This window comes from Salvelinus fontinalis, chromosome 42 (assembly GCF_029448725.1).
Source record: "Salvelinus fontinalis isolate EN_2023a chromosome 42, ASM2944872v1, whole genome shotgun sequence".
Lineage (NCBI taxonomy): Eukaryota > Metazoa > Chordata > Actinopteri > Salmoniformes > Salmonidae > Salvelinus > Salvelinus fontinalis.
Genome location: NC_074706.1, coordinates 6209363 through 6228585, shown reverse-complemented (window position 1 = coordinate 6228585; position 19223 = coordinate 6209363). Strand labels below are relative to the sequence as shown.

Below are 19223 nucleotides of genomic sequence, written 5' to 3'. Positions count from 1 at the left end.
ACACACACACACACACACACACACACACACACACACTCTAGCTGTGTGTTCCTGGTTCACCTTCACCTCAGATAATAACATGTGGAGCTCCAGACATGACTTATTGAGTGTATGCCTCATAATGAGCCCATTGATCTCCTTGTATATGAGACCTACATGTATTGAACTGAAGCAACACATTCAAGGTTTTAAAAATCCGACGCGTTTCGGCTGCATGGCCTTCGTCAGGGAGTACAAAGAAATAATACAATATCCTCTTTTGAACAGCTTTTCCAATTAGCCCTAATTAGAAAAGGGAGTGCTTACAAAATGGATTGGACACACTTAGTAAGCAATACTGTACACATTTAAAAGTGAAATACTGTAGCTATGTTATCATAAAAATAGAACTCCAAGATAGAAGTATCAGAACACTTAGAAAGGTAGTTTTTTTTAAACTTTGTTTCTATTGAACATGCCATACAAATAAGGGCATTTTAATTAATTATATGACGAGTGCCTTGGTCCTCCTTTCTTTTTGATGACCAATTTACACCTTTTACCGAAGACCACTTTCTGTCTACCAACATTTACTATTGTGTACCTTAGTAGCGCTTCCCTTCCTCCTCGTTTTACATTCAGTGTTTATTTGATTGAAATCTAAAGTGATTGTTCTGGTTGGGTCATGTCTCGTCTTTGTAGACTGTGTTTTGAACTGTGTGTCGTTGTGAGAGACTGTTAGCCTATGTTATTATGTTCATACTAATCGGCGTATCCAGACCTGGCATGTCCCCACTAGCTAGATGTGGGATCACAGCTGAGAGCGTGGCTAACATGGATCAACGCCAGGTCTGTGTTGACCGTCAAAGAGAAACTTCTGAGGCCGTATCATCAAGACCCAGGAATGCATACGGAGGTCTTATCGTGTTGAGTTTACACCCTTCTCCTGTGTGTCACGGGGCCATTTGCACAGTGCTGGGAAAACCCTTGTTCTCTCGGTTTATTCACTTTATCTCTCCCTCATTGTCCTTGAAAGGACATCTCGCTTTTTCATGTTTTCCCTCCCTCTACAGCTCCCTCTCTCTCCCTCTACTGCTTCCACTCTCCCTCCCTCTACTGCTTCCACTCTCCCTCCCTCTACTGCTCCCACTCTCTCCCTCCCCCACTCTCTCCCTCCCCCACTCTCTCCCTCCCCCACTCTCTCCCTCCCCCACTCTCTCCCTCCCCCACTCTCTCCCTCCCCCACTCTCTCCCTCCCCCACTCTCTCTCTCGCTCTCTGTACCTCTGAGTCATAATGAGATCTTGGGTAACCACCAGGTCTGTTCAAATGCAGGCGGCAGCAAGAAAAACACCTCTGTACTAGAGGTCGACCGATTATGATTTTTCAACACCGATACCGATTATTGGAGGACCCAAAAAAAGCAGATGCCGATTTTTAAAATGTATTTGTAATAATGACAATTACAACAATACTGAATGAACACTTATTTTAACTTAATATAATACATCAATAAAATCAATTTAGCCTCAAATAAATAATGAAACATGTTCAATTTGGTTTAAATAATGCAAAAACAAAGTGTTGGAGAAGAAAGTAAAAGTGCAATATGTGCCATGTAAAAAAGCTAACGTTTAAGTTCCTTGCTCAGAACATGAGAACATATGAAAGCTGGTGGTTCCTTTTAACATGAGACTTCAATATTCCAAGGTAAGAGGTTTTAGGTTGTAGTTATTATAGGAATTATAGGACTATTTCTCTCTATACGATTTGTATTTCATATACCTTTGACTATTGGATGTTCTTATAGGCACTTTAGTATTGCCAGTGTAACAGTATAGCTTCCGTCCCTCTCCTCGCTCCTACCTGGGCTCGAACCAGGAACACATCGACAACAGCCACCCTCGAAGCAGCGTTACCCATGCAGAGCAAGGGGAACAACTACTCCAAGTCTCAGAGCGAGTGACGTTTGAAACGCTATTAGCGCGCACCCCGCTAACTAGCTAGCCATTTCACATCGGTTACACCAGCCTAATCTCGGGAGTTGATAGGCTTGAATTCATAAACAGCGCAATGCTTGAAGCACAACGAAGAGCTGCTGGCAAAACGCACAAAAGTGGTGTTTGAATGAATGCTTACGAGCCTGCTGCTGCCTACCACCGCTCAGTCAGACTGCTCTATCTGCTCAAAGACTTAATTATAACATAATAACACACAGAAATACGAGCCTTAGGTCATTAATATGGTCGAATCCGGAAACTATAATCTCAAACAAAACGTTTATTCTTTCAGTGAAATACGGAACCGCTCATAAGTCTAAATATGCTTGTTACATTGCACAACCTTCAATGTTATGTCATAATTACGTAAAATTCTGGCGAATTAATTTGCAACGAGCCAGGCGGCCCAAACTGTTGCATATACCCTGACTCTGCGTGCAATGAACGCAAGAGAAGTGACACAATTTCACCTGGTTAATATTGCCTGCTAACCTGGATTTCTTTTAGCTAAATATGCAGGTTTAAAAAATATATACTTCTGTGTATTGATTTCAAGAAAGGCATTGATGTTAATGGTTAGGTACAGTCGTGCAATGATTGTGCTTTTTTTGCAAATGCGCTTTTGTTAAATCATCCCCCGTTTGTCGAAGTTGGCTGTCTTTGTTAGGAAGAAATAGTCTTCACACAGTTCGCAACGAGCCAGGCGGCCCAAATTGCTGCATATACCCTGACTCTGCGTGCAATGAATGCAGGAGAAGTGACACAATTTTCCTAGTTAAAATACATTTATGTTAGCAGGCAATATTAACTAAATATGCAGGTTTAAAAAATATATACTTGTGTATTGATTTTAAGAAAGACATTGATGTTTATGGTTAGGTACACGTTGGAGCAACGACAGTCCTTTTTCGCAAATGCGCACCGCATCGAATATATGCAATGCAGGACACGCTAGATAAACTAGTAATTATGATTGATTGATTGATTGTTTTTTATAAGATAAGTTTAATTTTTAGAGGAAAGAGTGCCTCCTACTGGCCCTCCAACACCACTTCCAGCAGCATCTGGTCTCCCATCCAGGGACTGACCAGGACCAACCCTGCTTAGCTTCAGAAGCAAGCCAGCAGTGGAATGCAGGGTGGCATGCTAGCTAGCAACTTACCTTGGCTTCTTACTGCATTCGCAAAACAGGCAGGCTCCTCGTGGAGTGCAATGTAAAGCAGGTGGTTAGAGCGTTGGACTAGTTAACCGTAAGGTTGCAAGATTTAATCCCTAAGCTGACCAGGTAAAAATCTGTCCTTCTGCCCCTGAACAAGGCAGTTAACCCACCGTTCCTAGGCCGTCATTGAAAATAAGAATGTGTTCTTAACTGACTTGCCTAGTTAAATAAAGGTGTAAAAAAAAAAAAAATTGGGCCAAATCGGTGTCCAAAAATACCGATTTCCGATTTATGAAAACTGGAAATCGGCCCTAATTAATCGGCCATTCCGATTAATCGGTCGACCTCTGTACACAAACATTCCTCTCCAGCATATAGGCTCCTTACATCTGACCTCTGCTGGAATGTGAGCTCTGTCTGGTAAACACAACAAGGTCTGCAATCTGGCCTAGTCTGAGTTTCCCGCTAACGTTGTCTAGCCTAGTATATGTGACCATCTTGTTATTTTGCACTGTGCAGCTCTCTCATAGCCTTGTAATAGACCCTGTTTGTTTATCTCCCGGGGCCAGCTGGCTAGCCTTTTACCTTCAGTTAGCATCACCTGTCTGTTGGCATCCTCACTTAGTCAGTCAGCCGACCTGGTTTTGTCGGTTTGTTTTGTGTTCTGAAGACTATGCATTCTGGGAAAGGTGACCATTATGGGATGGAGACAACTGTCAGCAGTCGCAGTAGAAAAACAAAATGGTCTCCCAATTGAAAGATAACTGTGGGGAAAAGCAATACAGGGTACTTTTCCAACATTTTAACACAGAGGATCAAAGGATTCAGGAACGAAGTGTAATGCAAAAATGGAGCACTTGAACAACCCTGTCTTCAAACCAGCCCCTAACAGGCCCTCGAGGAAGAATGCCTAATCTTCCTCTGAGACGCAGAGAGATGCCTCTTCATATTTGTTCAACACAGGCAGATAAATAGACACCTAAGCCTCCACTTTCAGGGGTCCTTCTCTCCTTGACTCTGAAGTAGGCTTTAATCACCTGAGAGCAGGAGAGAAAGCTTCCACGTTCTTGGAACCCGAATGTCAGAACCCTGGGCTTGTTTTGCTTGGGAATCCATCACCCTGGTAACATACTTGCTCTGTGTTGAATACTTTGACTCAGGACTGTGTTTTGATGTGATGCAGTCAAAAATATGTATACATATAATATTGATCTCATTCAATGCATTCATGACCACAACCTGGTACTATGTTGACAGCTGACAGAACAACATGCCAAAAAACTCAACTGTATTTTACCCATTATTTATTTGACCGTTTACTGTCATTGACAGTCACTGTTAGTTGGTGGCCAACTTCGCTCAGTCGTAGCAGAAGCTTTCATCTTATTATATCCTGCTTGGAGCCATTACTAATTGCCCCCCTCCTCCTCCTTTCCCCGCAATATAACCGCTATGAAGCTGAGCGAATGGAGACCTGACTGCAGTTAGATGGATAAAATAAATAGCTTGTGACATTGGAGAGAAAAGGTTACGTCCCAAAGATAATGAAGCGTCCCTGTTTATCACAGGAGAGCAAGGGCAATGGATGGAGAGTGTAACTGAGATGGGAGGAAGGGAGAGTGAAAGAGAGACTGCAGTTACTCCCTAATCACTCACCTCAATAAAACCCCTGCCCCCGCTTTGCCTTGACGCTCGCCACTTTATCAGCTTCAGTCAGGAGGTCACGTGTTTTACACCCTCCGCGACACGTCCCGGCACGGATCATAACGCCCCCGGAACAGACTGGTTCCTCCGGTTTACCATCCCATCCCAAAAAATCTAATTAAATTCGAGGGATAATTACATTTAGGGGGATAATGGCTATGGAGGCCGTTACAAATTGAATAGAATAGATTGGAAAGATTTCTTTAATCACTCTACTGTAATCAATAGCTAATCTAGCTTTGCAAATTAGGAAGAATGGGTCTCTTTTTGTGAAGGCTTTGTCACCACCTGTACTCCAGACTTGGGTTCAAATACTATTTGAAATCTTTCAAATACTTAGCGGTTGCTCGAGTCTGCCTGGCGTTGTCAGATGGTCGGCTTTTGCACTTTTCCGGCTAATGTGTTGGTTAGATTGCACCAGCAAAGCTCAATAAAGCCCAGAGAAAGTATTTGAACCCCAGGACTGCCATCTTCTTGGAACAACAGAAGGAAAATGCTCCTCATTCAACTGTTGATAAGTATAAATCAATTCACTAAGACGGAGGAAAGGTCAATATAATACGTTTATCCCCCCTGTGCTGCAGTTACATGTGGATTGACTTGACTATAGGTTTTTCGGAAAGGTCGGTTCAATTTAAATTCACTTTGTTATACCTTCTGAATGGAACGTGAACTCGGCCTGATATCCCATCCTGTCTTCAACTGGACTTTCATCCAATCATCGGAGGGTCAATCTCAAACTTCAGTGAAATTATTTTCTTACATTTCGTCAAAATGCGTGTGTGTGTATATATATATAATGTATATGTGTGTTTATGTATATGAGACAGGGGATGTTTTGGAGTTTTTTTTAAAGAGCAGAAGTATGTCAAACTTGTTTGAAATGGATTTACATAATTACATGGGAAGGGAGGGGAACTCACCACGTCCACCACCAATGTGTGGCTCCCATCTATGTGAATATGTCATAGTATGGAGTATGCATAATGAGGTGTGTTTTCTGTTTGTCATTGTGAAGTATCTAGACTGAGATATCTTCCTTCTCTGCAGTGTCTGAGGACGTTGGTGGGCCACACGGGGGGCGTGTGGTCGTCCCAGATGAGGGACAACATCATCATCAGCGGCTCCACCGACCGGACGCTCAAGGTCTGGAACGCAGAGACGGGCGACTGTATCCACACCCTGTACGGGCATACCTCAACGGTGCGCTGTATGCACCTGCACGAGAAAACGTATGTACTGAGTGACTGTTTACCCAAACAGGTTGTTATCTTTCAACTGGACCAGTAGGTCTCCTACTGGTCCATTACTCTATTCCTGGCATCAAAACAGCATGTATTACAAGCATACTGTACCCAGGCAGTAAAAAACACATCAGCCTCAACACCACAACATGCCAATGTGCCTCATGAAGTGTACTTAGGGTCTCATAGGGACTGAATAGAACCCTGAATAGAACCAAAGTGGCCGTCTAAGTGATCCGCCTGCCACTCCTCTAGTGCTCTTCCTGCCTCGAGGCCGATGAGGTTTTGTGTAACATTTTGATTACTCACTCAGAGGAAGTGAAGGGCCTCTGGCGGCTGCAGGGCTTGACAGTGGAAGAACGTTGATTTCCATCTTTGTCAGTGCTGGATGCCGGAAGCCGTTTTGTAACTTATGGTGTGCGCCTCCCAATTCTTTATGAGCCTGTTTTTACGCTTTCTGTGCCGGAGGGGTTGCAGGTTTAGGGGGTGGGTGGGTATTGTATCCTGGGAGTTTTGTGTATGTTCATGTACCAACATGACCATGGTGAAACTCGAAGATGGTCTTGAGAATGAGAAGGCTACAATCTTATTTATGTATTTCCTGTTTTGCTTTCATCAACTGTCATTATGGGAATGAGGGCTAGAGGTCAACCTATTTGAATTTACTGCCAGTAAATCACAAACATGAAGGATACGTGTCTGCAAGGCCCTGGCAAAAACACCATTAGGTTTGTCAAGATTCCCATCAAAGCTGTCACATGAACTGTGTTAAACATAAAACAATTGCCTTGATCCTATATGAATCCAATCTAACCAGTAACAACACTCAGCCTGTAATTCTCAGACATTGAGCCAGCCAGCCTGCCAGCTAGCTTTAGATTTGATAAAGTCCCGCAAGAATAGACTAGTGTTTTGAATGTTAATGTCTTGTCAATCCGTCTCCTCTTTCTTCTCCCAGGGTGGTGAGTGGTTCTCGCGACGCCACGCTGCGCGTGTGGAACGTCGAGACGGGCCAGTGTTTACACGTCCTCATGGGCCACGTGGCGGCGGTGCGCTGCGTCCAGTACGACGGCCGCAGGGTGGTCAGCGGGGCCTACGACTTCATGGTCAAGGTCTGGGACCCCGAGACTGAGACCTGCCTCCACACGCTGCAGGGCCACACCAACAGAGTGTACTCACTACAGGTAGGGGTCTGTGTACACGTGCTGTCTCATATTTATTTACATTGGAGTCATTTAGCGGACACTCTTATCCAGAGCGACTTATAGGAGCAATTAGCGTTACGTGCCTTGCTCAAGGGCACATTAACATATTTTTCACCTAGTCGGCTCTGGGATTTGAACCAGCAGCCTTTCAGTTACTGGCCCAACGCTCTTAACCGCTAGGCTACCTGCCGCCCACGCTCCCTTACACTCATACGCACCACGGAGTCCATCATGTCATTAATGTCTGAAGATTTATGTAGTGACTTAGTCTATTGGATTTTAATCTACAGTCCTCTAAGTGAACCGTGTATTTAAACTGTGCATTTAAACTGTGCATAATCAAGCCCTTCTCATCAAAGAGCGCCCCGCCCCAACTCAAACATCACTATTTTTACATTCCTTTTATGTCCTACTATTTGGCAGCCCTCTAGGAATAAAACACGAAACGAATCAATTTAACACGCCGTCATAGAAGTCCTCTACTCAAATCAAATCCCTTCATATATCCACTGTACAGTTCGGTGTAAATGATAATAATCTCTTTTGAAAGTGTACAACAGGGTCTCATCTGGTTCATACAGTGCCTAACGCGTCCATAAAACAAGAACGATAGACCTCGGAGGACTTAGAGAACCCAGAACCCTTTAAAACCGTGTTTGCCGTTGGTGCTTTGATCCGCCATTCCACAATATGATAAGGTGGTTGCCATGTGAACCACACTGGTTGGGAAAGAGCCACAACAAAATAGTCCCTCTGTCTGTTGTATCCAAGGCAGCAAAGCAGCAGTACGATGGGTTTTTCTCAACTCCTTCTCTTTCTACGTTGCAGTAACATTATATAAACAGAACATTGGTGTGAGTCCTGGGTCACACACACACACACACACACAGCAGTAGTAGTGTTAGAAGGTTAATGGATTCCTCTGCCTCGTGTCCTCGAAGATGTCCTCTCCCTTTACATCTCTCGCTCGTTCTGTGATGACGGAGCAGTTTAGAGGCACAACTATCACCTTCAGAGAGAGAGAGGCTGCGTCCCAAATGTCTCCCTTTTCCCTTTATAGTGCACTGCTTTAGACCAGGCTCCAAGGTAGTTCATCTGGATAGGGAATAGGAGAGAGAGAGAGAGAGAGAGAGAGAGGTTTACTGTTCAGATGGACAGATGCTCTCCACTCTCTACACTCTGTGACACTGACTTTGAAAAAGCTGTGCAAATCTATACAATTAATTAGATCTAATGAATGAATGTGATGTTATATGAATGCTAATGAATTAAATTCATTATATCTAATGGAATAGTATCTAGAAAAGCCTTATTTGACTCTGATTCAATGGATTCATCAGACACATCCGATCTGAATTCCAACGTGCAATTCCTTATTTTACACTGCATTTTATTATAATATATAAGTGGATCCTCCTCTGTGTGGCTTGCTCTTTGGGTTCTGTCCCAGGGTACTGTAAAGCCTCTCTGATAACTGCTGATGGAAAAAGGGCTTCATGAATACATTCTATTGATTGATTCCATGCTAGAATAGAAATGACTGGAATCCGTTGGTGTCAAACGGAATGTACCGCAATAACTGGATCCTCCTTCCACCCCTCCAGTTTGATGGGATCCACGTGGTGAGTGGGAGCCTGGACACGTCTATCCGGGTGTGGGATGTGGAGACGGGGAACTGCATCCACACTCTGACGGGTCACCAGTCCCTCACCAGCGGCATGGAGCTCAAAGACAACATCCTGGTCTCGGGCAACGCCGACTCCACCGTCAAGATCTGGGACATCAAGACGGGACAGTGCCTGCAGACGTTGCAAGGTGAGTCTTCGTCCTTCCCACAGACACACGTAGTGCCTGCAGACGTTGCAAGGTGAGTCTTCGTCCTTCCCACACACACACGTAGTGCCTGCAGACGTTGCAAGGCGAGTCTTCGTCCTTCCCACACACACACGTAGTGCCTGCAGACGTTGCAAGGCGAGTCTTCGTCCTTCCCACACACACACCTAGTGCCTGCAGACGTTGCAAGGCGAGTCTTCGTCCTTCCCACACACACACATAGTGCCTGCAGACGTTGCAAGGCGAGTCTTCGTCCTTCCCACACACACACATAGTGCCTGCAGACGTTGCAAGGTGAGTCTTCGTCCTTCCCACACACACACAGTGCCTGCAGACGTTGCAAGGTGAGTCTTCGTCCTTCCCACACACACACACACACAGTGCCTGCAGACGTTGCAAGGTGAGTCTTCGTCCTTCCCACACACACACATAGTGCCTGCAGACGTTGCAAGGCGAGTCTTCGTCCTTCCCACACACACACATAGTGCCTGCAGACGTTGCAAGGCGAGTCTTCGTCCTTCCCACACACACACATAGTGCCTGCAGACGTTGCAAGGCGAGTCTTCGTCCTTCCCACACACACACATAGTGCCTGCAGACGTTGCAAGGCGAGTCTTCGTCCTTCCCACACACACACATAGTGCCTGCAGACGTTGCAAGGCGAGTCTTCGTCCTTCCCACACACACACATAGTGCCTGCAGACGTTGCAAGGCGAGTCTTCGTCCTTCCCACACACACACATAGTGCCTGCAGACGTTGCAAGGCGAGTCTTCGTCCTTCCCACACACACACATAGTGCCTGCAGACGTTGCAAGGCGAGTCTTCGTCCTTCCCACACACACACATAGTGCCTGCAGACGTTGCAAGGCGAGTCTTCGTCCTTCCCACACACACACATAGTGCCTGCAGACGTTGCAAGGCGAGTCTTCGTCCTTCCCACACACACACATAGTGCCTGCAGACGTTGCAAGGCGAGTCTGTTGCCAGGTCGTCAACGCCCTCGTTGGAACAGGGTTGTATTCATTAAGGAACAACGAAGTTAAACGCTTTGCAATGGAAAATGAAAACGGGTGTTTCTCATTGGACAAGTTCAGGTAGTCCCTTCCTGTTTCAGCCCTTTTCTTCTGTTTGGTGGTTTGTAAATATAACCATGTTTGATTGATTGGTTGATTTGATATGACTTATATAGTGCGTTCTTGACTCTCAAAATGCTTTACATGGTATGGGGGGAAACTCCCTTCAAACTCCACCATCTACCTACCACAGGCAACTCTACAACCTTTTATCTGTAAGTGGGGAAAATGTCTGGAATTGGCCAATTTTGGACCGAGCAAAAGGCTGTTGCTCTGAGATATTCACTCAATGATGTGCTTGGCTGTGCATGGCCAAACGGAGCCAACACATTGTGGGCCAGCCAGCCAGCCACTCTTCAGATAGGGATCATTTCCCTGGCTCTGGTTGTTAGTGTAACAGTTCTCTCAGCCATTAGCACTAAGTACTGTTACCTTGAATGGGGAGAAATGGAGAAACCCTTACTGTGCAGCTGGACTGTTTTCTGCCAGTGCTAATTTCCCACCAAATGGCCTTATTAGTGAACTACAAACCCAACCATTCCCATGGAACTACAACTCACACGTGTCCCCTCCCCTTGGAACAAAGGGAATAGATATCGCCCTGTTTTAGAATGAGAGAGAAGAGGGGAGGATGTGAGAGAAGGGGTGATGGCCCTGCATGAGGATGAGAGACAAGGCAAGAAGGGCATTCTATGCTATCAAAAGGAACTTAAAATTTGCATACCAATTAGGATCTAGCTAAAAAAAATACTTTAATCATTTATAGAACCCATTGCCCTTTATGGTTGTGAGGTCTGGGGTCCGCTCACCAACCAAGAATTCACAAAATGGGACAAACACCAAATTGAGACTGCATGCAGAATTCTACAAAAAAATCCTCAGTGTTTAATTGCTATATTGTAATTACTTTGCCACCATGGCCTATTTATTGCATTACCTCTCTTATCCTACCTCATTTGCACATGCTGTATATAGATTTTTCTACTGTATTATTGATTGTATGTTTGTTTATTCCATGTGTAACTCTGTGTTGTTGTATGTGTCGAACTGCTTTGCTTTATCTTGGCCAGGTCGCAGTTGTAAATGAACTTGTTCTCAACTGGCCTACCTGGTTAAATAAAGGTGAAATAAAATAATAATAATAATAAAGTACAACGTAAAACAGCAAATAACGCAAGCAGAGCAGAATTAGGCCAATACCCGCTAATTATCAAAATCCAGAAAAGAGCCATTAAATTCTACAACTCCCTAAAAGGAAGCGATTCCCAAAACTTCCATAACAAAGCCATCACCTACAGAGAGATGAACCTGGAGAAGAGCCCCTTAAGCAAGCTGGTCCTGGGGCTCTGTTCACAAACACAAATGAAGCCCCAGGACAGCAACACAATTAGACCCAACCAAGTAATGAGAAAACAAAAAGATAATTACTTGACACATTGGAAAGAATTTACAAAAGAATAGCGTGGACTAGAATAGTATTTGGCCCTTAACAAGAGACTACACAGTAGAAGAATACCTTACCACTGTGACTGACCCAAACTTAAGGAAATATTTGACTATGTACAGACTCATTGAGCATAGCCTTGCTATTGAGAAAGGCCATTGAACTGGCCACAAAATGAGGTGGAACCTGAGCTGCACTTCCTAACCTCCTGCCAAATGTATGACCATATTGGTGACATTTCACTCAGATTACACAGACCCACAAAGAATTCGAAAACAAACCCAATTTTGATAAACTCCCATATCTATGGGGTGAAATACCACAGTGTGCCATCACAACAGCAAGATTTGTGACCTGTTGCCACAAGAAAAGGGCAACCAGTGAAGAACAAACACCATTGTAAATATTTATTTATTTTCCCTTTTGTAGTTTAACTATTTGCCCATCATTACAACACTGTATATAGACATAATGACATTTGAAATGTCTTTATTATTTTGGAACTTTTGTGAGTTAATTTTTTTATCTGTTTCACTTGCTTTGGCAATGTAACATGAGTTTTCCATGCCAATAAAGCCCCTTACATTGAAATGGAATTGAATTGAGAGGATGAGGAGGAGGGATGAAGAAAGGTGGATGGGGTCCTGTCTTGTCGGGGAGCCTGGCCCAGGTCTTGTCGGGGAGCCTGGCCCAGGTCTTGTCGGGGAGCCTGGCCCAGGTCCTGTCTTGTCGGGGAGCCTGGCCCATGAGGGGCATGACAAGGGGGTGGGACCCTAGGCTAAGGGGGCATGGAGGGGGGTGGAGTGCAGGGATTATGTAGGTCATGTAATTGGGTCAATGGGCAATTTCTGCCATTCATTCATTAGGGCATTTAGATAAGACAAAAGCCTCAACAGGCAACTCACTGGCAGCCACAGATGAGGTACTTAGGCTGAGAGGATAGGTAACGATGTAGCCAGCTGCTTTGTTGTGGAAATTAAATGGGTGGAAGGGAGGGAGAGATGTGGGGGTTGGCTGGGTACATTGTCCAATATCTTTTCGAGAAAGGCGCAGTGCAAATGTCTAGCCCTTTGAAAACACTACAGACAGACGAAGGGAGAGGATGAGGGTTTACACTGCTGGCTGCCACTGGAGCACTGTTCAAATGACATCTGTTGGTAGGCTAATGAACACAATTCCTAGTGTACTTCATACAATGAATGATTTTGCATTCATAATGAGCACATTTCATTGTGGACTGTAGTTCACCATATTAGAGATTTCATCCTGATTACTATTCACTGTTTAGAGTTTTGTGGAATAACTGCTGGAAGGTGTTGTAATGTTGCCACATCTTTGAAACTGTGATTCTGTGTTTGTTTTAATAGTGTGAACTAGATCAAATGTGGGGGATTTATCATCTGCATATCCTAAGGGAATATTAGTCATTCACACAGACACACACACACACACACACGGGGGCATCTCGTCGAAAGAGGAGGCCACAGACACCACAATCTGCACACCAAATGGGTGTTGCTGCCACACACCACACACACCGCTGTAGTGCCAGAAGGCTGCAGTCAGCAGAGCTAGTCAGCAGCTGTAGATGGTGACACCTCTATGCCCTGGGCTCCTCTTTACTAGCCCAGGATTTTCCATGGCAGACGAGGACAAGGCAGGGTGACTTATTTCCCTGCCTTAACACTCTCCAGAAATAAACCGTATAGTGTTTACCATCTCTACCAGGTCTTCCACCAATGACCTCGCAACCAATGATCTCTTTCTATCACGCCTTTTCTCCCTCACTCGTTGAGTCCAACTAACTCTCTGCCTCTCTATGTTCTTGAAGGGATATTGCGGGATTTTGGCAACGGGGCCCTTCATCTACTTTCCGAGAGTCGGATGAACTCATTGATGCCATTTTTATGTCTCTGTCCAGTATGAAGGAAGTTAGAGGTAGTTTCACGACCCACTGCTAACTAGCGTTAGCGCAATTGATGCAAGTCACATGCGCTAACGCTAGTTAGCAACTTCAGAGACACAAAAATGGTATCTGTGAGTTCATCTGACTCTGGGGAAGTAGACGTTAAAGGGACACTACAGTGAAAATGAGAAACTAGCTATTTATCTCTTTCACACATTCACTCACTCTTCTCCCCCTCCTCTCTCCCCCCCTCTCCACCACCAGGTCCCCACAAGCACCAGAGCGCCGTGACGTGCCTGCAGTTCAACAAGAACTTTGTCATCACCAGCTCGGACGACGGCACGGTGAAGCTGTGGGACCTGAAGACGGGCGAGTTCATCCGCAACCTGGTGACGCTGGAGAGCGGCGGCAGCGGCGGGGTGGTGTGGCGCATCCGCGCCTCCAACACCAAGCTGGTGTGTGCCGTGGGAAGCCGCAACGGCACCGAGGAGACAAAACTACTGGTGCTAGACTTTGACGTGGACATGAAGTGAGAGGAGGGGAAATGGTCGAGACGGGGACAAGTGAGGAGAGGGGAGGAGGGTTAAAGGGAGACGAGGATGAGATGGCTCAACATCGAGGGTGAACGTGCCCTAAACTCTTCACACTCAGAAACAGCCCCACCCTACCCTCAACACTACCACCGCCCCTCCCCCTCATTACCTCTCCACTCCCCCGTTTCTGACAAAGCCACCGTCGCCAACCTCACTGGCCAGCACCCGTACTTGTTACCCCTCCCACCTTAAGGGGGTGGAGTCCGAATCAGAAGGGGTGGGGTGGAAATGGGTGTGGCTTGGAACAGGGGTGTGGCTCGCCCGCACCTCTGCGGTAGGCTGGGAGGAAGAGGATGAAGAGGGGGAGGAACGGACTCGTCCAATAAAGGAGGAAGAGAAGAAAGACAGGAACTCTTGAAGAAATAACTCTGCGGCTATAGAGGCAGCTTCTTCGCAAAATAAACAGAGACTTGTTCACTCAAGCCTGACGCAAGCATTTGTTCAGATGTATAAAGATATATAATTTTTTATCCCCCACATAAAGCGCCAAACGACTATTTAATAGAAGAACAACACTATATACAGTACACAAGGCAAAGACACAGGGAAACATCAAATTCTCATTTGAGGAAATTAAGTGAATTGGAAAAAGGTTTATGACAACACACAGACACACAATATTAGCTAAGTAAGGAGGTTCTTGTCGTCGGGGAGAGAATGAGAGAAACGACATGCCAAGAATCTGATTGGTCCCCAAACCAGGTATGAGCCTATAACATCAGGCCCTTATATCCTGTTCTGTTTGTTCCATTCTTATTGTTCTTCAGTCTTTTAGTTCCAGGGTTTGATTTCTTTAAAAAAAAAACATAGGAGCACACATACAACTGAATTTGCTTTCCTGTTGTAGCTATGTTCTTTCAATCAGTTCGAAGACGAGGATTTTTGTTGTTTGTTTGTTTTTTTTGGTTGCCTATTGTTGCCAACAGCAACAAGTCCCAGTATTAACCTGTTTCACTCACTTCTTTGCTTTTGTTATCTCACCACGTTTTATTTTCTGTTTGGGTTGTACACATTTTTCTTTTCTTCATAGCTGAAGTGTGGAGATGTTACGTCTCCAGATTTAGACATTATGCTGTCCTTTGTTTTTCAACGAGTCTGGCTGGGTTGGTTCCTCAATGCTGGTTCTTACGTGGGGGGGGGTTGGGGTTCTTCTCTGAGCTCTTCGTGTGGAATAGCGTCCTCCCTCCCTCCCAGTACTGTTTTCCCGGTGGGTAAACTGTATTTATGCTGCTAGATAAAACTGAAATAAAGATGGAAATTTTACTCGCTGTGACGTTTTAGTCCCAGACTAAATTCCAAAATGGACTCTTCTAATGTTTTAAACAGACGACACACAAAAGAGAGAGAGAGAGGGAAACATGACAATAACAACCGTGGTTTTGTTTCTGCCACTGAAACTTGAGCCAAACATGCCTCAGCGAGGCTGAGAGGAGAGAGTGTTGGACAAAGACAGGTCTGCCTGCGTAGAGGAAACGATAGGGTGTAATGTGCGTGTGTGTATGTTATTGGGCAAATTGTTAACACATTCCTTGGGATAAAGCGCTTTCAGCCTGTTCTGTGGGGAACTGTCTAGATGCTGTGTGGACTGGCAAAGAGAAAAAAGAAAATAGCAAATGTTTTTTTTTTAATGAGTGAAAGAAAGAACTGTCCATCCATATGTGATTTGTTTCCATTCAAATTTTTGAAGCAACATTGATGAATGGACGCAAACTGACGACAAGTACAGTAGAAGGCAGGACAGTTTTAGTGTTATGAATATGACATATTACACATTACAGTCAAACTGTTAAGCGCTAGCTAGCTTGCGTAGCAGTTAGCCGCCTAATGGTTTGAATGGAAAAAGTACCTGCAGGCAACCTGGCTTCAAGTGAACAGAACATTGTAGCCAAAACGATAAGTTAAACTCAATCTCCCAAGAAAGGAGGCACACACAACTCAAGCAGAACTGTGAAAGTGGTTTAACACTGTATATTAAAAAAAAAAAACAATCTTGTTCTTTCTCCTCTCTCGTTTTATTTTTAATCTGTTTTAATTTATGATCTGGTTTGAGAAATCAGATGCCGCAGGTGTTTTTATTTTTTCAGTTCATTCATGTAACTGCCTGGCAAAAAGAAAACAGACAGAGAAAAAAAACCTGAAAGCGATTGTGTATTTGTTTGATTCAACTTAGAATTTTTATTTTCTTATAACTTAAGTGCAATAAAATGTGTGTTTTTTTTTTGTTTTTGTTTTTTCATTTCAAGCATTTCAGTTGTCTGTTTTTCACTGTGTTATGTGTTCAATAAAACCTCTTCGGTTTATTACATTACTGAGGGGAATACTTTCAAATACTTTGTCTTTGGCGCACGTTTCAACACACACACATTCGCATCGCAAATTAAACCGGTAACCACGATAACATGTAAGAGAACGTTTGAGATTACTAGCATGTTGAACAAATGAGGTTCACGGAACTGCAGTCACGGTTAAGTAGTGTGCTGGTGCTTGGTTCTTCTACACGCCAGTGTTCCTTGTGGTGTCAGAAGTCTCATTTCCATAGTATTTAATTTACCGTGACTACATAAGTGCCTAACCATACCCATATCACTAACTTCATTCTGTATCCAGTTTTGCTATACAACACTTGACCTCCACATTAGAACGTGTTAGCATATAAAACTAATGTATTCCTATGGGAACATCGACTACCTCCTCTCAACTGAAGTGTCATCTTCACTGTGTTCCACTATGTACATCTAATATTCGCCTGCACTGTTGAAATCCAGAGTGGTTTGTATATTGACAACTTCCAGTTTTAAGGCTGTGGTTTCTCATCTGCATGTTGGCTAGTGATATCTCATTTTTTCTTCTTCAGGCTGCAGTCTAAAAGGCTCTCAAAATACATTTTTAACTAGGCAAGTCAATTAAGAACAAGTTCCTATTTTACCATGACGGCCTATAAAGGCGTGAAGACTGTAGGTAAAGTATCCCCTCTTGTCAACAAGTTTATCCCTTCATGCCTATTCCATCTGAGATGTGATGTTGTGATGCATACAGACTGTGGTGGTAGTTGGTGGGGGGGGGGGGATTAAGAATGGGATGATTTGGGTACAGGGGGGAAAATAGATGTACTCTTATATGCCTGAGTGCATTTTAGTACGATTTGGTGATATTTCCTGATATGAATCTCTAAAGGTTTTTGTAATGTTTGGTCTTCAAAGTTTCATACCTATAAAGACAAGACAACACCATTTATCGTTATAAGACCGGCAACAGCACTGGAACAAGTTTCATACATTCTACACTCATTTTACTGACAGAATATATAGTTAAAGGTAAGAAGCAACGAAAAGGAATTCTGAAAGGCTCCCTGCAGGTACATTTCAACCAATGGAAGCTGCGGCCGACAGGTTTCTGAGTGGATAGCAAAGATACAGTAGCTTCATTACAAGACACTGATGTAGATCCACAGCCACTCTTAAAGCACTTCATTTTGGGACGTGATGAATCGGCTCTATTCCTTCAAGTTATTAGCTATTAATCTACCTTCTATCCCCCCCTCCCCCTTTCTCCTACCTCCAGGCAGGATTCATTTCTCTGCCTTGTAATTCACTCTGCATATATGCATTGCGACCAGTGCTCATTGATGGATGTATCGTATTCCCATCCACTCACACAAAACCTAGCCTGGCGTGCTAGCCAGGGGTGGTAAAATAAGCAGGAGAGATCAATAGCACCCTATTCCCTTTATAGTGCACTAATTTTGACCAGGGCTCATGGGTCTCTGCAGGGAATGGGGTGCATTTTGGATGCAAGTCTAGACCCAGCTAGTGGGGATAAAATAAGAGAGATGGGGCTGGAAAGGTTTGGTGGGAAGGTAAGGGGGAGGGGTGCTACTGTTTTACAGTGATATAGATGGGTTTTGATGGGGGGATGAGGTCTGTTTGGAGGGGGAAAAGATGAAGGGGTTAATGTAAAGGAGTTGGGATGGAGGGGGAGGAAGGAGGATCCCTGCTCCCTCCTCCCTCTCCCTCTCATCCCTTTGTTCAGTAATCCTGCCCTGCAGGGATAGTTCCAGTGTACTAGTGCCAGGAGATGCTCAAAACCAGGGCCTGTAAACTGGCCAGTGCTAGGCTAGGCTAACGCTAGGCTACACAGCTCTGTAGCTAGCCTCCATCTAAGGGGCCCTGCTATACTTATTTTACCCAGGCAGGGGAGTCCCCAGTGGGGGGTTGGGTATCTTTCCTTAATGGGGAAAGTGCTAACTAGCAGAGCTCCATAAAGGGAAAATGATGTAGTTCCTCTGAGAGCCATTTTAGACAGGAATAAATAGAGAACCATATAGCCCTGATTCCTTTGGGAGCTGATGTGATAGTCGTTCATCTTGTCACCTAGGGTGGCCCTATGGAGACTAGTTGTGAATGAACAGGACACACACACTGAGGCTGGCATGGGGGTAATCGCCACCCAACACTCCCTTGTTGCTGGGAAACCAGAGGTGTGTGTTTGACTGTCCTGACCTTCCCCTCTTTTTGCCCTGGCAAGGTTGGACTCGAACAAGATATTGAAAACCCCATTGTGATGCTAGGTAGGTTTGTCATTTCTCTAATTGGCCTTTTAGAATGAGTTTCTGACTTCCTGGGTTCAGGAAAGACAAGATGGAGGGTCACATCACATCTGATAGAGCACCGCACAATGAGACGAGGCACAAGGCGGGTCGTGTTCATTAGGGCGCACGGTAGCAAAATACTTCGCAACAGAAGACTAAACCGAGCGTTTCTTATTGGAGAACTTCAGGTTGTCCCTCCCTGTTTTGGTCCGTTTTCTTCCGTTTGGTGCCTAATCAATAGGGCCTAGATTTTGAGAACAATTGCATGTGAAGGCTCCAACACATTCATATTCACAGTCGTGCGCTTCCCTTCACTTGTATGGCGTGGCAGGCATGGCTGATAGTATACCCAGCGGCATGCCAGGCATCACTAATCTCAGGAGAGTTACCGTCGGTCTCCAGCTTGGCTTATAGCCTCTTTGATCTGTTGGGATTCATGATTGATTGGCGCACAAGGGACGACCTTGGCCTTCTGGCATATCTAGAACTGGCCAC

At 44.7% G+C, this 19223-nt stretch overlaps 1 protein-coding gene across 6 annotated transcripts in view; it reads left to right on the top strand.

The window, feature by feature from the left end:
• LOC129841129 (F-box/WD repeat-containing protein 7) overlaps positions 1-16448 on the top strand; it is a 202558-nt gene extending 186110 nt beyond the window's left edge. For all 6 annotated transcript variants that reach the window (XM_055909246.1, XM_055909245.1, XM_055909248.1 and 3 more), the window contains 4 exons: positions 5892-6073; positions 7044-7269; positions 8895-9105; positions 13812-16448. In XM_055909246.1, the coding sequence (XP_055765221.1) occupies positions 5892-6073; positions 7044-7269; positions 8895-9105; positions 13812-14080 (888 nt within the window). In that variant the 3' untranslated portion in view covers positions 14081-16448. The remainder of the gene's footprint in view (positions 1-5891; positions 6074-7043; positions 7270-8894; positions 9106-13811) is intronic.
• Positions 16449-19223: the final 2775 nt, after the last annotated feature.